Raw genomic sequence first — 20465 nt, 5'->3', positions numbered from 1 at the left:
TTCTAATGATTTAATTTTGGTAAAAAATATTATATCGTCGGCGTACAGGGAAAAAAGGGCAAATTCAAAGCAGTAAAAAATATGATTTATGTAAATATTAAAAAGAAGAGGACCTAGAATCGATCCCTGGGGAACTCCCGAGGGGGCACATTTAAATAATTTTCGTGGCATGTGTGAAAAGAGCCATAGTGTACCTATCGCGCATTGTTGCACGTCGCACGCCGCATGCTGCACTCCGCACGCACGTCGCACGCCGCATGCTGTAAACCGTACGCTGCACGCCGCACAGGTGTTTGCATCAACAAGATAGTTCGCGCTCTATTTTTGAATTTATCCGCTCATGGTATTTCGAAGACGTCGAGGTAAACTGTGGCGGCTATCGCGACGGTCTCCGGTGGGGGACGCGGGCGGCGCGGTTCACGCGGCGTGCGGCCGATATCTCGCAGTGGAGTGAGAACGGCCTGAGCGCGCGCTCGTGCTGTCCTGCTGTCACCGGTCGCCTCTCGCCGCCGCCGCCGCCGCCGTCGCCGTCCGCTCCCGCCGCCGGGGATCACGGGACCCGCCAGGTATGCGCCGCGAGAAACCGCGCGCCGGTATACCTGTGCCGCCCGAGGGACGTTGTTGATTAGTCGCGTGTTCCCATTAATATTTGTCGATGTTCGCGCTAGTGCTGCCGGGACGGGAGGGACTACTTTCTCTTTCGTAGCCTCGCGGTTTCGGTTATTTAAAAAGAACGCGGCCCACTTGCGGCGCTAATTGTACCGCAGACCCAACGGGGTCAGTCTTCACTTTCTCGCGATACGGTTCCTTCGCGACTGCGGCCGCCGTCAGGCCCCGAGAGGCTGTCGCTCGCTCGCCGTACCCACTGTGTCCACTGTGCCCGGTACCCGGTTCCCGACTCGGGATAACGGCAGGAGTAGTACTCCCGCTCTCGCGGGACACGCACGGAGACAAAGGGTAACTAACTGTCGGTGTTGTGTTTACAATCTATCTTGTGTTTGCATTTATGTATACCGAAATTATTATATATTTTTTAAACTTTTAACATTATTCGTACCAGCTACTCCCTTATCAATACGGCATTCGACTGCAATCTCATTTGTGTGTTTACTTTTGAAATATTGTGTATCGTGGTAAATCTGAGTTGTTTTTCGGATTTTTTATTTTGGTTTTTAATGTTTTGTTACCCATAATAATATCGGCATCAATTTATAATCTCAGGGCCCCGATTACAATGGGAAGTTAACAGAGTTATCTTCGTTTGTCTATAAAGTGAAATCGTATTTTCTGTGCGAAAATGAGTATATTTGCGTGTTTTTTTTTCTCGAAACAGGTTTAATTACAGGTTTCCGTCAAAGATAATTTAAATTTTCGTACAAAAATGTACACATTTACGTACAGAAAATTCAATTTTACTTTATAAACAGTTGAAAATAACTCTGTTAACTTTGTAATCCATTGTAATCACATTAGAAAAAAACACATGAAAAGAATACAGGTCAAGTATCAAAATCTTTAATGAACGCATAATGTATTTACAAAGAAGTTGGCGAAATGATACAGGAAAGGAGTTGTCGTCGAGTCTGTTGTGACGTTTCAGACATTTCTTAAAAGAGATTGAGGAAGAAGCGTCTTTTATGAAAAAAGGTTTTATTGTGCCGTGGAATGCAAAGCGTTCTCTCTTAGAAAAGGCGAAATGATACCGAGTTCAGTCAAAAAATTAACTTCTTGACGAGAAAAAGTCTCAATTTTGCTCTTTTATTTTGGAGTTCAACAAGGATACATTGGTATCATTCTTCATGTATATCCTCAATTATAGAACTCCACCATCTTTCATAAATTATAGAAATAGGGTATTTTCATAAACTGGGGATATGATTTTTAATGTATTCAGTATTTAAATAATATTTTTACGATTCGAACCATATTACTATCAAAATCTGAAACGAATGTTTTCATTTATAATTTCCTATTTAAAGTTTGATAGAAATAAAACGGCCCGTAACTGGCCAAAAGGGTTGATGACGTCACGCGTGACTTATATATCCTACGTTCACTCAAATCCTATACTGAGATACTCCGACGCGGGCGGCTTGTGGCTTTTTATTTGTTTTTTCTAGTTAAATTTCGTCTTTTCCTTTGTTTTTTTTTTGTTTTCATTTATAAACATCCATAGCATTATGACTAAAATTGGTTTTTTACAAGGAAAGTCCGATAACTTGCCCAAAATAGATATAATCATGATGGGTATTTTTTTCTCATCCAATCCAAACTTTTTAAGTTCGAGTATAGAAATGTAAAGGCCGTAAGGTAAGCAAATATATAATTTTTGCTTCCAGAATGTATTCATTCAAATAGTTGTATTATTTGCATGTAATATAAATATATTGTTTAGCGTACATTTAATGCAAAAGGGAAGTAACGTGACTTTGACACAACATAATCCATAAAATACCATTGCTTGTAAACATCTCTGTTGCTCGAGTGCGTGTTAATGCCTTTTTTTATTAAATGTGATTTACTTATTAATATATCAGCTAGGGTAAATTACGGAGACAGTGCCATAGATTACATTCAAGTAAAACGGACGGGTGATATTTGAATGGTAAAAGGTCGAGTCATCCCAGCAGAACTTAAAGTTAGAACCAAATCGTACTCGGTGACGTTGATTTGCGATGAAGTCTAGGAAATAATAGATTCCTGCAAGTGTGAAGACTTTCCAGCATCTTAAGGTCAGTTGCCATTTTGTAAATGCAATAAATTTCACAAATAAATAAGGTAGGTTTTCATACAGGAATTATTTTGTAATTTTATTTTTTATTCATATAGAAAACCAATAGTTCCACAAATTAAACTAGGTAACATAAGTACAGAAATATAATACAAATATAAACAATAACGTTCAAAGAATAAACTATTTTAGTATTGTAGTACCTGTCAAGCTTTATAAGTGCTAATTTCAGTACCTACTGTTAATAAATGTTTATAGTCTACAGTCTACAGTCTACACCATAAAATATAGTATTTTGTACTGAACAAGACCTACGAAAAAAAGAATAGTGGTTTGTTTTTTTTAACATCTCGTTTCATAACGTTCAAATGCGTTAAACCATTTTTTCTGCATTTTTTCATTAGGTACTAGGAATGGCGAAAAAAGCTTTATTTTGCGTCTTCACCGTAGTGTTTGTGCACATCAGAATTAAACAGTACTTGTATCTTATAACTAAAGACATTTTATGCGCGTTAATTAGTTAAAACAACCAATTACAACAAAAACAACACGTAGGCTATACAAATTCGTATGAATTTGTTTGAACGGTCAGTCAAATTCGTAACGCGTGACGTCACAAGCCCATACGGCATCCGAATGTTCGTTTTGGCGCCAATTCAAAGTATACGTTTTTAAACCGCTCTGAAAAATTAACGCGTGGACATAAAAAAATAAAAACTGTACAGTTACCATCGTAATTTTTTTTTCTATTTTTTTGCAAAATAAAAAAAAAACGTGAAAATACCCTATTAAGTGTGTATTTGAACTAAATTGAGTAATAATAAAGATTTATTTATTTATTTTATTTATATATACATACAATTTATATACATATAAGAATCTTACTCATATCAAATACACACTTACCCTGTCCTTAAACCTACCCTCACATCCACATACAATCACACACATATTCACATACCTACCAAAACCACACTCCACTTTTTTACACACGCATCCTCACACAAAAAAAAAACTCGCACACATGCACTTCTATGAATTATATTTAACTGAACTGGATTTTTATAATTGTATTTATGTGGAAAACTGATTTGGCTTTATTTTATGTTTTTTTAATAATTTTGTGTATATTTTTTTGTATTGCTGTTGTTTTTCTTAATAAACAAAATTAAAAAAATTAAAAACTGAAAAATTAAATTAAGGGCTGGCATATTGCTTTAAGGCAATTTTTTCCTACCTACCAAAACCGTTCAGTTTGAGAAAATTACAAGTACATCGACATACGAGTATTCCAGTTAATAATGCAGAATCTTATAATTTTATACAAAAATTTAAAACAAATATTAACTAAAAATTTACACTGAATTTACTATTTGAAGAGAAGAGGGGATGGGAAGAAAAGAAAAGGGAGAAAGTAACAACTTAAAAATTTAGATAGTGACATTTTAATGTTGATTTAAATGTTAAAAAGGTTGAGTTAAGGATAAGACTAATTTATTTATTACTTTAAAGAAAAGAAAAGAATAGAGAAAATACGAAGATAACTAATAAAAGAAACGAAAATTATTTAACATACACAAAACTAAATATTAGACTTTTGATTTCAGAAAGACCGCAATATTTTTTTAATAATCATTTGCTCTATCGTTTTAAATGTCAATATTTACCTTTTCTTCTTAACGTTCTCGCAGGGGGGTTAAAATATGCCATATTGTTTAGTTCTTAGTTGTTAAATGTGATTTACCCATAATAAAATTCCAACTGCAGTTCTAAATTATAGTGAATTAGTGTTTTGTATAACTCGATAATTGAATGTATCTACACATTTATTAATATTTGACGTAAATACATTTCCTCTTTTGCATTTGTATTCTTTGTAAAACTGATTTAGACGACTCCTTGGAAAAATAATTGTAGCCACCTATTACAATTATTCGCAATTTCCAAGTTATTTTTCTTATGAATCGATTTAAAACCTCTTACAAATACCATAAAAAGGAATATTATTATTACAACTTGGTCAAATTAAGGGCAATAAACTGGATTCATTGTAATAATATATTTAAAACCGATCGCAGTTAGCTATTAAGGTGATGTTATAGAGATTTGATGAAATCAATGTACTCCTGCGCTGTGCTATTCCGAACGCTCTCGCGGCCGTAAAAAATACTTTTACAGCGCGTATTTAGTATAAAAAAAACGCGCTATAAAAGCTTTTTCTACGGCCGCGAGAGCGTTTGAAATAGGAGCCTTGATAAGTGACAATACTCGTATAACATAACAATACTGCCCGCAACGTCTCCGAGTGCATCCGCCGACGGAAGGATTGTTTTAAGACAGTCAACAAAAGAAAATCATTTCACATGTTCTTTTTCGTTCTTATTGTTATATTTTATTTTTTTACAAGTGGAATATGCGGCTTTTCACGGGTACGCCTTTTTTATGCACTTTATTTACCCATGTAATATAGAAAACTATAATTGGCCTATAATTTTGGTTTATTTGGAAATATTGTATTTTTTTGCTATAGTAGTAGTAGGCTGTAGTTTTCTTTTCAAACAAACAAACCATCACGCCGTTTCCTCGTTGGTGTAGGCAGATAGGGTATAACGCCATATCACTCTTTGCATACAGACCTCGCTTCCTCTACATTCATACATCTTCTCATGCACGCACGCCGATTATTCCTACTCTTGACATGTCTATCTTCAAGTATTTGATGGACTTGATCGTGCCATGTCTTTCTCGGTCTTCCTCGTTTTCTGCATCCGTCAACATTCGCATCGTAGATCCTTTTAGCTGTTCTTTCGCTGTCCATTTGCTCTACATGTCCAAACCAACGCAGCACCCCTTTATTGATTCTGTCGATACTGCACGTTTCAGCCTTACACAGTTCACGGATCTCGACATTTGTGCACCTATCATACATCGTTTTACCGCACATTCGCCTGAGGGATCGCATTTAACCTACTTTCATCATCGTTTTTCCAATTCCATACTTCGCTCCCATACTAGAACTCCATTGTGAACTGCTAGTTTAGCCTCCTTTGTTTGCCGAAGTAGATTTAGTCCACCGTTTACCCTGTTCCCGGCACTCACCCTCCTTTCAATATTTTTCCCAGTCTCACTATCCCTAGTAAATATACTTCCCAGATACACAAATTCTTCTACCCGATTCAGAAAATCTCCGTTCACACTGATCTCACATTTAGTTATATTTTCATCCCTTTCGAAAACTCTCACTTTCGATTTATCAACATTCATAAGCTGACATTGACACTGACATACAATATCCTTTATCGATGTGACACCGATATACGACACCCCTTATAGATGTGACATCATAATAACACCGACATACAACATCTCTCATCAGCTGCCTACATACATACTCGTAATTTACGCCGACACTTGCCGGTCGTCAAATGTCAAGCATAATCTGGTAGCGACGATTTAAAAACAATATCATTAAAGAAAAGTTTTAAATATTGATAATATGCACGTAATTGATTGCTTCGTAGGCGTATCATAGCATTTATGCATAGAGGTTAGAGCGCGGGAGCGCCACCGTCTGTAGAAGTAAGTACCGGGTACTTATTAGCAAGTCAGTGCTTTCCGCATATTATGTTCCTCGTATTTATCTTAGTTATCTTATCTGTAGAGATAGAGTGGAGCCTGCAGATATCATCAGAGAAGACTGTAATAGTGGGACTTGCACGAACTGAAACCAACTACAGCCCACAGCCTACATACTACAGCCCCATATGTTTTCTTTACCCTTCGCCATCTGTACCTTAGAGGATAAAACACGGGAATCCACTATTTGCCGTTTTGAAATTATAAATGCATAAATTATTGCAATCAATTTCAATATTGCTGCGTTACTGAGCAACGACAAATTTAACACCAGTGCTCAATCACAAATAATTTTCGACGTTCTTAAAGACATGCATTTGAGCGATCACAATGAACAATAATGAACATGCTTAAGTTATCGCAGTCATAAGTCAACGCGTGTGTAATCTCTAAGTCAACGCTCAATAAAAATAATACAATGTATTGCATTTGCAAATTAGTAAGGAGTATCTATAACAAAAAAGTGAAAATTTAATTACAATTACTATGCGACTGCTTTTCTTGACATTTGGCTTGCCAACCGCTGGCTAAATGCAATGAATAGCGTGATAAATAATAAATAAATAAATAAAAATAGCATTTTTGGGTTATTTTCCATATTTACACCGGTGAAATTCAAATATGTGATTGCGCAGCAGGATTATACGTCGCGAAACGTAAATATTTTGACATTTAATATTAGGTGTTCACGAATGTTCCATTGCAATCGTAAATACGATAAACAACCATGGTGAGAAATTGTTATCACGTCGCTATTACCTCGTCGACAGTTATTTGTGATTGAGCTACAGAGCAGCTCAGAGTTCTCTATTAGAGAAAGCAATCGGTATTTTTTCTAAATATGAGAAGATGTACTATCTGAATTTATATATATTAATATTGTATCCCTGGGGTATATTGTTTCTCCCAATATTCATATATTTTGTTTTTGAGATATTTCATTTATTTTTATTCACTTTTAACCATTTTGATATAGGTATTTCCTAAATCGCAATGCATCGTATTTATTACTGTATCATAATTATCTCCTGATATGTAAACTAGAGTATCATTTGCAAAAAGTTTTTACAATATTTTAGAGATTCACCGATGTTATTCATGTATATTATGGTAAACAATATGGGCCCTAGCATTGAGCCTTGGGGTACTCCTGAATTATTTTCTATTGGATCTGAAAAAATATTTTTAACTTTCGTTATTTGATATCTGTTATTTAAGTAGCTTTGAAACCAATTTAAGGCATTTCCTTTTGTTCCTTTTAATTTTTCTAGTATTCTTGTTCTATCAATAGTCTCAAATGCTCTTTTAAAATCCAGAAAAAACTGCTAATTTTTTAAAATTTTATTTATTGGGGATATCAACAGTAATACATGTAACAAAAATACAACAAATAAAATATACAGAGAATAAAACCAATGACAGATATCCACAGAAATACATTAAATACACGTACAATACATACTAGTGTGTTTGTGTGAGTGTAAGTGAGTGAGAGGGTGGGTGTTATATTGGAATGAGGGTGGACATGTGTGTGTCAAGTGTCGAAAATATAAATATATTTAAAATATTAAGAATTAGAGATAAAATATAATAAAATAAAATAAAATAAGATAAAATAAGACTTTATTATTAAAACTAAGTATAAGACAAAAAAGTATGTTTTAAGACGCGCATTTTAAATGTTATTTTTTTTACAATCAAATGGATCAATAAGGGGAAAGTTCAAATTATATTCACTAACAAAACGTATAAGTGGAGAGTTCTGGAAATAGAGAGCTCGACGTGTGACGGGTGCGGTAGCTGGGGACATTTAATGATAACTCCGACAAAAGAGCCGGACTATCAAGGCGTCCACTAAGTATACATAATAAATATCTTTTTGTCGATTTTTTCTTTCCAGTCATCAATTACTGTATTAAGATCTGTTTCACACGAATGATTGTTTCTGAATCCAGATTTCTCTTCAATCAGTTTTACTCGTAAAATTAACCCAATAAGTTTTGACTACTCTCTTGGTGACAAACCATTAAGTGGGGTTAACGTTATTAAGGATCTCGGGGTTTATTTTGACACAAAATTAAATTTTAAACACCATATAGATAACATTAACTCGTAAGTCACTTAACCTACTGGGGTTCCTAAAGAGAGTAACCAAACCTTTTAAAAAACCGGAAACTGTCATATATGTCTTTATATGAGTTTGATTCGCAGTAATCTTGAGTATGGCCTCATGCGTATGGAGTCCGCAATATAAAAATTCAATAGAATCTGTTCAAAAAAAGTTCTTAAAGTACCTTTTGTATAAGTTCCGAATTTCTAACCCACGTTCAAATTCAAATTACGAGCAACTTCTAACTCTTTTTCATTTTAATTCTCTGATAAAACGCCGCGTTGTTTTCGATATAAAATTTCTGTATAAAATATTAAACTACAAAGTAGATACTAACCTCCCTAATAAAATACACATAAATGCGGGATTGAGAACACTCAGACATCGGGAAATATTTAAACTGCCTTTGTTTTCAAATAATGCTACATACCACACACCTATGGCCCGCATGTGTCGGGAATATAATATATACTGCCGAAACAATAAAATTGACATTTTTCATGATTCCCTCTCAGCTTTTGCGAATAATCTCTTAGGAATAAATCTTATTTAATAAGTACACACGTACAACTTATTTTTTATTGTATTGTATCTTGTATAAAAACAATATTAAAAAATATTAAAATCTATTACATCTTAATATATAAATCTATAATTGAATAAATATATGCATGTAAAATTGTATCGACGAATTCTTTCAAATTGTATGTTTTCTAGTGTGTATCTTTGTTGAATTACCTAATAAAATAAAATAAATAATTATATTCATTTTGTCTAGAAATTTAACTAGTTTATTTTATACAATAAATTCCATCAGTTGTTGTTCATGATATGATCATCGTTGCTTCGCTTATTTTAAAATAAAGTTTTCTTTGTTTTAAAATATTACGAGCGGGATTTTGGAAATGAAAAAGATATGCCAGATTTCGTTAAAAACATGCACATTAGCATATTTTCCAATAATTTTATGATATGCCGGTGATAGTATTTATTCATGTTTTCAATACACCTTTATTCTACCGAACTCTTCATCTGCGGGCATAAAAATGTGTTGAAATGTTTGCAGTTGTACCGAAATTTGCGCCAACATTACGAAGTTTTTATTCTGACTTGAGCGTATATCAGAAAATAAACAAATGTGTCATGGTTAGTCCGTTCTCGCTGGGATCTTTCTTTCGACGTTAAAAAGCGCGCTAGATATTTCCATCGTATCCCCTGGAGGATTTAATTTCTAGCCAGGTATGTCATCTTTTTCTTGTTTTTCTTTATGCACCAGTATACAAAAAATATTAAGCTATGCCTGTCTGCTGTAAAACGCTTCACGAACATCAAAACACGTTTTTATTGCATTAGGGACATTTTACAACAATCAATGAATTGCTCGTGCAGCCTGTGCGTAATGCGAAGACCGTTCTTCTCTCGGATATCTAGAGTAGTTTTAATTTTTACCAAACGAATCTTGCAAAGCCAGAATAAAACGTTTGTAAAAAGTGGATTAGTATTTAAATAAATGAACAAGAAGATTTTACATTTTTCTCTCGCTCAGCACAGAATCGTATGCGAAGTTGGTTTTAAGGAAATTTCTGGTGGCAAATACGATCTAGTAGTTTTACCTGTAGTATAATAACTGTCAACTGTGACGAGAACAGATATACAATACCCTTTATCCCTAAGAGATCGATAAAATAGAAAACCGCGAATATCGGGTTTTGAAAGAACTTGCATTGAAGCAAATATCGCGTTTTGAAAAAACGATAAGACTTCGAAATTTTCTCAATAATGGCGTTATGTCTGGCGAATAGCAATTTTTGAAAAAACTGTTTTCATTTATTTTTTAATTGATTAGGTTATTTATCCATTGATTACTGATTATTCCGGGAAGAGGTTCCTGGAAACCACAATTAGTCTTGTGCTAGTTGAGAAACAGAATTTCATTATTTACGAGTCTGCGTGAGGGGGATATTTGTTGAAGAATAGTCGGAGTATCAAATAAATTGTAATATTTTAAAGGGGCTGATTCCATCTGCATTAAATCGACGCGGTGTTTTGAAAGGGTCAATAATTTGATATAAAATATTAGCTTCCTGTAATATTATTCTCAGCAAAATAGAATTATCATAATTTATGATCAAACACAAATTGTTAAAACAAGACCCAAATAAAGGTGTAACTCCAGGCGGTATCCTCCCTTTATTTATTATCAACTCTGCTCATTAACTCGCTAAACCCTTGCACGTGATATTTAACAAATCTCGTAATGGAGGCAGCTTTCCAGATTTATGGAAACTCGCACACTAACTCCTATTCACAAATCGGCAACGAAAATGACCTTAAAAACTTTAAATCTTTATGTTCTCAAGTTTTGGACTTGGAGTTTTGGAATTTTCGAATTCTCGTTTATAATCGTTTTTATAACCACGTTCGCCAACATTGATCTGCGTACAGCAACATGGATTTGTTTTTAAAATGTCAACAATTTCTAACTTCAGATTATCTTTGCCATTCCATGGATTAAGAACACGGATAGATGTTATAAAGAGTTTTTCAATAAGGGCCGGTAGATGTTGAAATGAAATAAAACAAGTTGTGCGTGAGGTATTAACAAAACTTTTTTTTTTATTTAAAAGACCCATATGTGCCATTAAGTGTGAAATATGACATCGTTTAAATGCCCGCCTCGGCTTCTTACGGTGGCACAGATACGAGTGTTCAATTTTTAATGACTCTTCCGCGTAGATCCGGCTGAATTTGAGCGATGGCCTGTGTTATGTTCACCTTTAGGGCATCGGTTGATTGTGGTTTATTTGCATAGACCTCTGACTTCAAAAAAGAGTCTAGCGGGGTCAAATCGCATGACCTTGGTGGCCAATTCAGATCACTCCTGCGAGAAATAACCTTACTCTTAAATCGTTCATGCAGAATGTCAATTGTGGCGTCCGCTGTGTGGCATGTAGCGCCGTTCTGCTGGAGCCACATGTCGTATGGGTCCATATGATTCAATTTGGGCCATAAGAAATTGGTTATCATCGTTCTGTAGCGCTCGCCGTTGACGGTGACCGACTCACCAACGTCGTTTTAGATAAAGTACAGACCAATGACGCCGCCGGCCCAAAATACACACCAAACGGTAACTTTTTGAAGATGCATTATCACCTGGTGAACCTTGCGCGGGTTGGTGTCGTCCCATATACGGCTATTTTGTTTGTTAACACAGCCATTCATCCAAAAATGCGCCTCGTCGCTAAAAATTATTTTTCGGCAAATATTAGGGTCGTCTTCCAAACGATTCGAAGCCCAGTTAGCGAACAAATGGCGTTGTCTATGAGCTCCTGGGTCAGTTGGATCTTGTACGGGTGTAGGCCTAAGTCCTGACGCAATATTCGCCAAGTTGAAGTCTGCGAAAGGCCAAGTTCTTGGTACGGCGAGGAATCGACTGCCTCGAGTTCTGCTGTACACTCACGAACAGCGGCGATGTTCTCAGCCGATCTTGCGTTACTTGAACGTACGGGTGTTGGCTGATTGATTGAACCGGTCGTTTCAAATTTGACCCCCAAACGATGAAGAGTTGATTGTGAAGGGCCACCACGTCTACAGTAAAATGGGCGCAATGCGCGCAACGTTTGCACCAACGAATACTCATTTTGATAATAAAGTTTTATCATTTGAACGTGCTCTTTAGTTGTGTAACTTGCCATGGTGATTTGGCATAAGTAACTGAATAATAAAAAAAATATTTGACAGGTGTCATCAAAACAAAATGGTCGCCACGGGCCGTCAAAATCTACCCGCGCCAATTGAAAAACCCTTTATATACCGATTTTGGGAAGGTATTTAATAGAGTTAATCATTCAATACTTATTGAAAAATTTATAACTGTTCATAGAGACCTACTAAGTTGTCTCACATCTAATATCACTAACAGAAACCAAATTGTAGCTGTGCATGTCTTCGGCTCAAACCCGGAGTTCGTATCCTCGGGGATATCTAAGGGCTCTCACCGAGTAGCCCAGGAATATTAGACCAAAAATAGCCATAAACATAAAATGTTTCATAATCAGCTGATTTTTTGCACATGTGTTCTAAATGTGGTATTTAATTATTACTCAAAACTTCCCACCTCGCGTCTTGAGATATCTCATTATACAGGTGTCCGGTGGTATATTATATACTTAAAACTCTTGTAACTTTTAAACGCAAGCAGCTAGAACCATTTGAAGTTAGGCGTTTTAATCACAAAATTACGCTTTCATTTATTACACAAAATAATTGGTTGAAAGAGCGGCGTTGTTTCGCTATCGAGGCGTGATTAAAATAAGACTTTTGCTCACTGCGACGGCGGCGCTACGCAAATTCTGTAAAAGTTACAATAGTTGCGGGATAAGTTACGTGCCTTGAATAAAATAAATGCTTAATTGAGTTGACAGATAAAAAGCTTCAGAAAGAGCATCGCCAATACCAAGCTTCATCTGTATCGTCTGCGTCCGATGAAAAAGTCTAGCGCGGAAGTGATTCGGTGTTGAAAAATCTATAAATGTCAACCGCTGATGGCAAAAGCATGCCGCTTTTTTACCCAAAGTATAATAATAATTTGGAAATCTGCAACTTCTGTTACTTTAACGTCATACTCTAAGTTTTTCTAGCTGCTTGCGTTCAAAAGTTATAAGGGTTTTAAGTATAAAATATACCACCGTATAATGAAATATCTCAAGACTCAAGCGGGGAAGGAGTAGGGAGTTTTGAGTAATAATTTAGTATGACATCTAGAACACTTCTGCAAAAAATCAGCTGGTTATGAAACATTTGATGTTGAAAACCTCAAATTCCTGAGCTATAGGACCTCTTCTCTTCTTATAAACAATCTCCCATGTAAGCTAAAAATCTAACTGTCTTATTTATGTTGATAACTTGAAAATATTCTAAAACGTCAAGTCAACAGACGATTGTGATAAGTTACAGACTGACCTAGATACTATTCGTTTGGTGTATAGAGAATAATATGACTTTGAATACTGTCAAATGTGCACAAATTCGTTTTACCGAAAACATTTAAATATTATTCCTACAAACTTTGCGTTAAGTAAATAACAGCATTTATCGATACTATTCCGGGCCGATTACCTTTCTTTCCCATCCTTCTCTTGACCCATCCTTATGGTACCTACCTAACACCAAGATAGAAGATATTCAAAATTATAAGATTTGGATTTAGAACCAAAACAAAACAACATTTTTTACTTCACTGAAAATTGGATAAAAAGTGCTTGGATTCGTCACGCGTCGTTGAAAACATTGTTACATTTTATAGTACATTTTGTCATCCAGTGCCCGAAATTTAAGAACATTCACATCATATTAAAGGTTATCATATATCATATCCATTCCATGTTCCTATCCTTTCTTCAAATATTTCCCTATCACAAAACTGAATGAAATTCGTTTTTCATTTACAGTCGGCCTTTTCGTTAACACTTTGCGTGCAAATTCAAAAAGGATGTTCCTAAAATGGACCTTCACGACTCACTTTCCGCGATCATATTGAGAATACAGTCAACAAAGCTAACATAATGCTCGGCTTTATATCAAGAATGTCTCTGTCTTTAATAAAAACTGAAAGTTTTAAAATATTATACATGTCCCTTGTTAGAAGTATCTTATAGGATGGATCCCCGATATGGAGTTCCCATTATTCAATTTATATCGACAAAGTTGAATCAACACATGTTTTTTTTTTAAGGAAGCTGCCCTATATGTCCAAGTCCGGGAAGAGTCGTAACCTACACAGCTATAGAGATCGCTTAACTTTTTTCAAAATGGACAGCAATCACCTGGCTTTACAAAATTCTTAAATATCGCCTCGGTACATCACTAATTATTGGCAAAATTAACTGAACTTATGTATTCGAATGTAATGTACCATGTAATCCTGACATCTTCAGAGTTGAATGGTTTTCCTCGATCATAGGATATTATAATCCACTCTTTCGCATATGCAGAGAGTACAACTTTACCTCGCAATAACCACAAGATTCATCATCACAAAGCGAATGACGTAGATATTTTTGGAAATTCCTTTCGGGAATTAAAAAATAATTTATTACTATCCATTTATAAGTATTTTTTTCAAGAAAACAATTTTTGAAGTATTTTTTCTACGCTTTTTTAAAAGTATTTATTCATTTTCTTAGTTTTTATAAATACTTTTAATATGATTTAAATGACCTTTTTATTTATTTTATTAATTTAAAACCAGTTTGTCTAGCTCCGATACTTTATTTTTATTTTTATTAATTCAAAATTTGTTAAACGTTGCATGCTGCGAACAATTATAAAGAGAGGCGGGTCTAGTCATAGTATAAATATATTGTATGTTATTTATGTATGCATGTTATTAACTTGCATTTATGGATTGGTAAATAAATAGTTGATTAATTAAGCTAATAAATTCAACTACAATAAAAAATGTTTCGAAAAATACTAAATTACAGGCGGCCTCCGGGGTGCAGTGGTCGAGAACTTTGACTCACGCACGGAAGGTTCCGGGTTCGATTCTCGTTGAGAACGCAAAAAAATAATGTTAGTATTCTCAAGCCTGGATATTCTGTGTTGTAATACACCACTGTGTTGTGCCTCCTGGCCTATTGTGGTGCAAAGCAAAAAAATATCTAAAATATAAAACTAAAAAATAAAAAAAACAACTTAAATGTTAATAAGATATTTGCAACACCTTCAGATATAATTATATTTTAGTTTCATTTAAAGCGGGTCGACAGGTTAATTATGGTTATTAACTTTATGGATTGATATATACATAGTTAATTAATTAAGCTAATAAATTAAACTAAAATAAGAAATGTTGCCAGAAAGGCTAAACATTGCCTTGCCAATATAACTGCATTTCCTCTAGGGATACATCAACCGAGCTGCTCTTTGGCACGTCATTGTAATGACGACAGCATTCTTGCTATGGTGTTGGTTCTATATTTTCCCACACCGAATAAAGTGCGAGCCGTGCGATGCTAAACATTAATGTTGATTTGAGGGAGATGTATTTATTATCTAGAGTCTGGAGGACTGTATAGCATAGGACATCTGTAACTGCTGTAGTGTATTGGCGATTGGAAAAATTGTAACATTATTGAATTTTAAGCTAAAAGTAAAAAGCAAATGTCAAAAGACATACATAAATAATATAAACCTGTTCCGAAGTAGCCATAATATTGTTCTTAATATATTATATTTGATAGGGTAGACCTACCGCTTATGATACTCACGATTCAAATATGATCGCTAAAGCTGCAGATGGATCCGTCGATCTACGGTTTACAAACCAATATTGTTGATGTCGGTTCGTTGACCCTCCGGCATGTCTCGGAATTTTTGCTAATTTTTACCTGTCCATTCTCGCCAGGTATTCACCTCGAGCAGTGGAGCACATCCAATTCTAGGTATCTACGAATATTTCTGGGTGAATATCTGGGATGGAACTTCGCACATCGCACAATATGTATCCCAGGATACGCGAAACGCCAGCGCCTCCGTTGTCATAGTCCGGTATCCGGCGACCGGTGACCGGCGACCGGCGACCGGCGACCGGCGACCGGCGACCGGCGACCGGCGACCGGCGACCGACGACCGACGACCGACGTCCTCTCGAGCCGCGCGCTCGCGCGTATTGAAGTACATATCATGGGCGCAGGTGGCCCGTATAATGTTATATTAGTTTATTACATGGAATCTATACAGAAAATTGTGACGGACTATGCCCTATTTCAGAATACAGTAAACATTCGCTCGGCGCGATAAAATAGCTTAGGGTGGATTTATATTTTTATCAAATTATAACGAATGTGCCGTGAGGATTTTCGCCATGGTGTGAAATGGGCCTATGACTGCGCCGGCAGCTAACTGCCTAGTGGGGCTAGCTTACGAAGCGATTTATCCCAACAGCCTTAGAATGTTAATCAGTGTATTAGCCTAAATTCTAGTCGATACGAATAGCTGCATAGTATGTAGATACTAGTACCTACACATTTTATTTGTGTTAAAATCGTTTTTGTGAACGGAATGTTGATCGTTGTTGGACGCCTTCGCTTACATTGTACTAGTACTGTTCTTTATAGTTGGTATTTTACTACCTACACACGTTTGTAAATACCTACCTACTACCTACGTATAATGTACCATTTTATTCACACATTAAAAGGATAAGCGCATGTTTCCTATTATGATCAATATTTTGCGATAGGTATTTAAGTAGGTACTTTAAATTATGTTTCCGAAATATATAATACATATTAATATCTATTATCATGGACAACGTGCCTTTAAAAAAAACTTTTTCTAACCTTGACGGCACTTTGTGCCTTTTACATGTAAGGAAAAAATACATTTAAAAATATACATAGGTATAAGTGAATTGAAATTTAAACATAAATTAACACTAACAGTTACTGTTGACGGATTTCTACTTATTGTTGAACTATTAAATATTCAAACAATTGTTAATTGCCAATTACCGAGACAGATTAGACAGATTAAATACGAGATATTTTACACAATTTTCCAAACCACGACAAGTGGAAGAGCCATAAACTCGCAGAAATTCGGAAACTACCGCCGAATATTATGTACATACGTACGAATGCCCGTTTCTGTGCATCGTGACGATTTACTACAATAGCCAGCTACATCGGGACAGTTTTCAGTTTTAAAGTTACGGAATTTTAGGATGATATTCCTACCTGCACCCGTTCGCCCCACAGTGCGGCGGTGTCCATACGCTTATATAGGCAACTCAATCTTGGTTGAGGCCATCCAATACACTCGAATGGCCCAAGTGTTATTGTGTCTCTACAGGCTTCCGAGGGATACAATAGTGCGTGTTTATTGAACGCGTAAGCCCAATTAACACGGATCGTCCAAAGCCACACGGCACGGTAAAATTGGGGTGGATTGATATTTATTATGTTGTATTTAGTTAAATTTTATTCAGGGGCTACTCTTAGGTGAACATCCTGCAAAAATAAATCAAGTGAACATAAGTCACCTTATTGCGTTTGCCTGGCATTAAATAAATAAATGTAATCTAAGAAAATAACAAGAATACTATGAATATCAACCCACATTAGGATACATTATTGTGCTCTGTGGATTTTTACCCCTGTGTGAAACGAGCCGTATTTCCAGGTATGATTAGAGTAACCCTTAACTCAGGTACAGGATGATATTTGAATCTAGTTTAATTTCGGTGCTGATTCGTGGTAAATAATTAATTAGTTATTTTGGTGTATGCGTAAAAAATATAAAATCATAAATATAAAACATGGATTAAAAAGTAAAAATAATAATTCAAACTAAATAATAAATAAAAAATCACTCCGAATAAATATTTCACGTCAACCTCATCCACGGCAACCGAACACGCTAACCGCTATACCTTATTGTACATATTATTTTCGTGCTTTTTGTTTTATCTGCAGGAAGACTTGCCACCGTTTAAAAATATTGCGCTAAATAAATTAGTTTGAATAAATATTTCATGAATAACAATGATTTTTATCTTATACTTTTGTTTTTAGTAGGTATACAGACGCTTTACTAATGATTATTTTAATTTGTCATTTATTTAGCTTCAAATTAATATTCATCTAGTTTTCTCAGAAAACGCAATGAATATGTACTGTATGTCAAAATTATGCATTTGCTAATGTCTTTATCATTTACTATTAGTTTTTCCCACCGCACCGTTTCAGTTTATGTGCACGCTTGCGAATGATCCGTTCCTTATAGCATACCTGCTAATTCTAATTTTTAATTATTTAATTTTAATTCATTCTGAAACGTTTCATTGTATTGCATATTATAAATTTAATTAGATAAATAAATAAACATCAATACTTCTGAATTAAATAAATAAACACATTAATATTTTTATATGCTTACTTCATTTTATGTTTTTATTTTTGCAAATGGCCTTTGTTCCGTTTATTTAAAATAAAAGAAAGTATTAGTAAATAATATTTAAGAAATAAAATATAATATGGAGAGAAAAGAAGCGCTCTGTATTCAATGTATACTTGTGTGAGTACTGTGATCGCCTCAACTTAGGCTGCGTTACCCATACAACCTTATTTATGTTTTAATTTCCTGACGATGGATTTTTTTTAAACAGCGTTATTTAAAATGAGTAATTTTAAAGGGTAAAAATGACTTTTAAAAAAAAATAAATTTAAAAAAATAAATTTTTCATTGATAAACCCTTACGGGTTACATACATTTAACAAAATATTTTCACTTTTAAAATGTACATTCTACTGTTAATAATATTTTTAACATCTTTTGTAAAGGTTGTCTGTGTATTTGTCTGTGTTTTTTGTTTAGTTTTGTCTGGTAGATTATTGTATAATTTCAATCCATGGTTTATTAGTCTCGATTGTCCTTTTCTCGTTTTAAAAGGTTGTATCTGATATTTTTCTGATATTCTCGTATTGTGTTCATGTTTACTACAGTTTTTTTCAAGTTTTAATTCTTCGTCTACAATTACATCAGTGGCTAATTTATGAATTCTAGTTTAAAGAGTTCAGTTACATTTAATTGTTTAGTTTGTTTAAAAAGTTATTTAGTTGCTGTTAGATAGCGTAGGTCATATACTAACTTTAATATTTTATTTTGCTGTCTTTGTAGTCTGTTTGTCATTTTGATTTCCTGTTTCCCATAGTATTTGCATATAACATATTTTAGTTTTTACATAGGCTTCATACATCATTTTTTTTTCCTTTAATGGAACAAAGTTTTTGTTTTCCAAAAAAGACTCGATAAAGTCGCCACTTTGCTAATTAAATTGTTGATATGAATTGTCCATGTCAATTGTCTGTCTATTGTATAAATTGTCTACATCGTATGTTGACTGATACATGTTTACCATACGCGGTCCGTTCATAGAACGTATGGAACCATTGCTTCCCCTAAATTTAGCCAAATAATGTTTATAAAATATCATCAAATAATAAAAATAAATATTAACTAGCAAAAAAAAAATGTATCAGTCAGAAAACCTAACATTTGGATTATTATAAACAAATAATGTAATACTAATTTTATTAATCATCGCGATAAATTGCGGAGGAGCTTTACTATCGTCTAAAAAAAAAATGACAAAAAGAAACATAACCCCCACGCACATCTAATCGTCGGCGCTATCATGTGCGTACTTGCCGCGGCGCGCCACACAGCACATATGCGATTTTGGTATTTTGGCACTGAACATAATATTATAATAATTATTTTGTGATGGAGTAGGAATATAAAATAAAATATAGAATTTAATTCAAACATTACACAAAAAATAATCTTTATTTGCCATTAGAAAAAAGTTGATAATCTACTATATTGATTTTTCGCATTCAAATTGTGACTAATTCTTTTTCGTTGAAAAGTCATGTTTTTTAACAAAATAATATCTATTTTGGTTTCACTGCATTTTAGTAAAATAAAATATGTATAACGCCACAAAATGTGTACCAATTACCTATATATCGATCGCTTGCCTAATCAAAAACCCCACCGCACGCCCCTGGTGTATATATATATATGTAACTTAGGTACATAACCGCACCGCGTGCGTTCGTACCTACCTTTACCAGTGGAGTCATAGAATTAAAAGTGAAACGATTTGATTATTTATCGCAACTAGTTGAAAAGTGAAAAGACGTTGTGCTAGAAGCTGCAGATGGCGTCCGCCCGATTTATGGAAAGTAAAAACTTGCTCCTCGTATCATATTATAGTTACTACGTAGATGTAGGCACGCATTATAACATATGTGTGTGTGTGCGCTTCGCATCAGCCGCAGTCTATCGGCGCCACCAGCTCGGACTCCGGAGTCCGGAAAGCGAGAGCGGGTCACCACTGTCATAGTCACTAGTCACTAGTCACCGGGCGATCTAGGCATTACGGAAAGTCGTTTTCGTGAAAAGAAAATACACTTTTTT

The 20465-nt window shown here is 34.8% G+C and overlaps 1 protein-coding gene across 1 annotated transcript in view; it reads left to right on the top strand.

Moving 5' to 3' along the window:
• Oatp74D (Organic anion transporting polypeptide 74D) overlaps positions 1–20465 on the top strand; it is a 58075-nt gene that overhangs the window by 5377 nt on the left and 32233 nt on the right. Inside the window, exon 4 of the mRNA XM_088243118.1 lies at positions 355–566. Within this exon, the coding sequence (XP_088099244.1) occupies positions 355–566 (212 nt within the window). The remainder of the gene's footprint in view (positions 1–354; positions 567–20465) is intronic.

This window comes from Micrasema longulum, unplaced genomic scaffold (assembly GCF_059751315.1).
Source record: "Micrasema longulum isolate JH-2025_06_02 unplaced genomic scaffold, ASM5975131v1 h1tg000185l, whole genome shotgun sequence".
Taxonomy (NCBI): domain Eukaryota; kingdom Metazoa; phylum Arthropoda; class Insecta; order Trichoptera; family Brachycentridae; genus Micrasema; species Micrasema longulum.
Note: the sequence above shows the minus strand (reverse complement) of the source record. Positions and strands in the feature narration are given on the sequence as shown.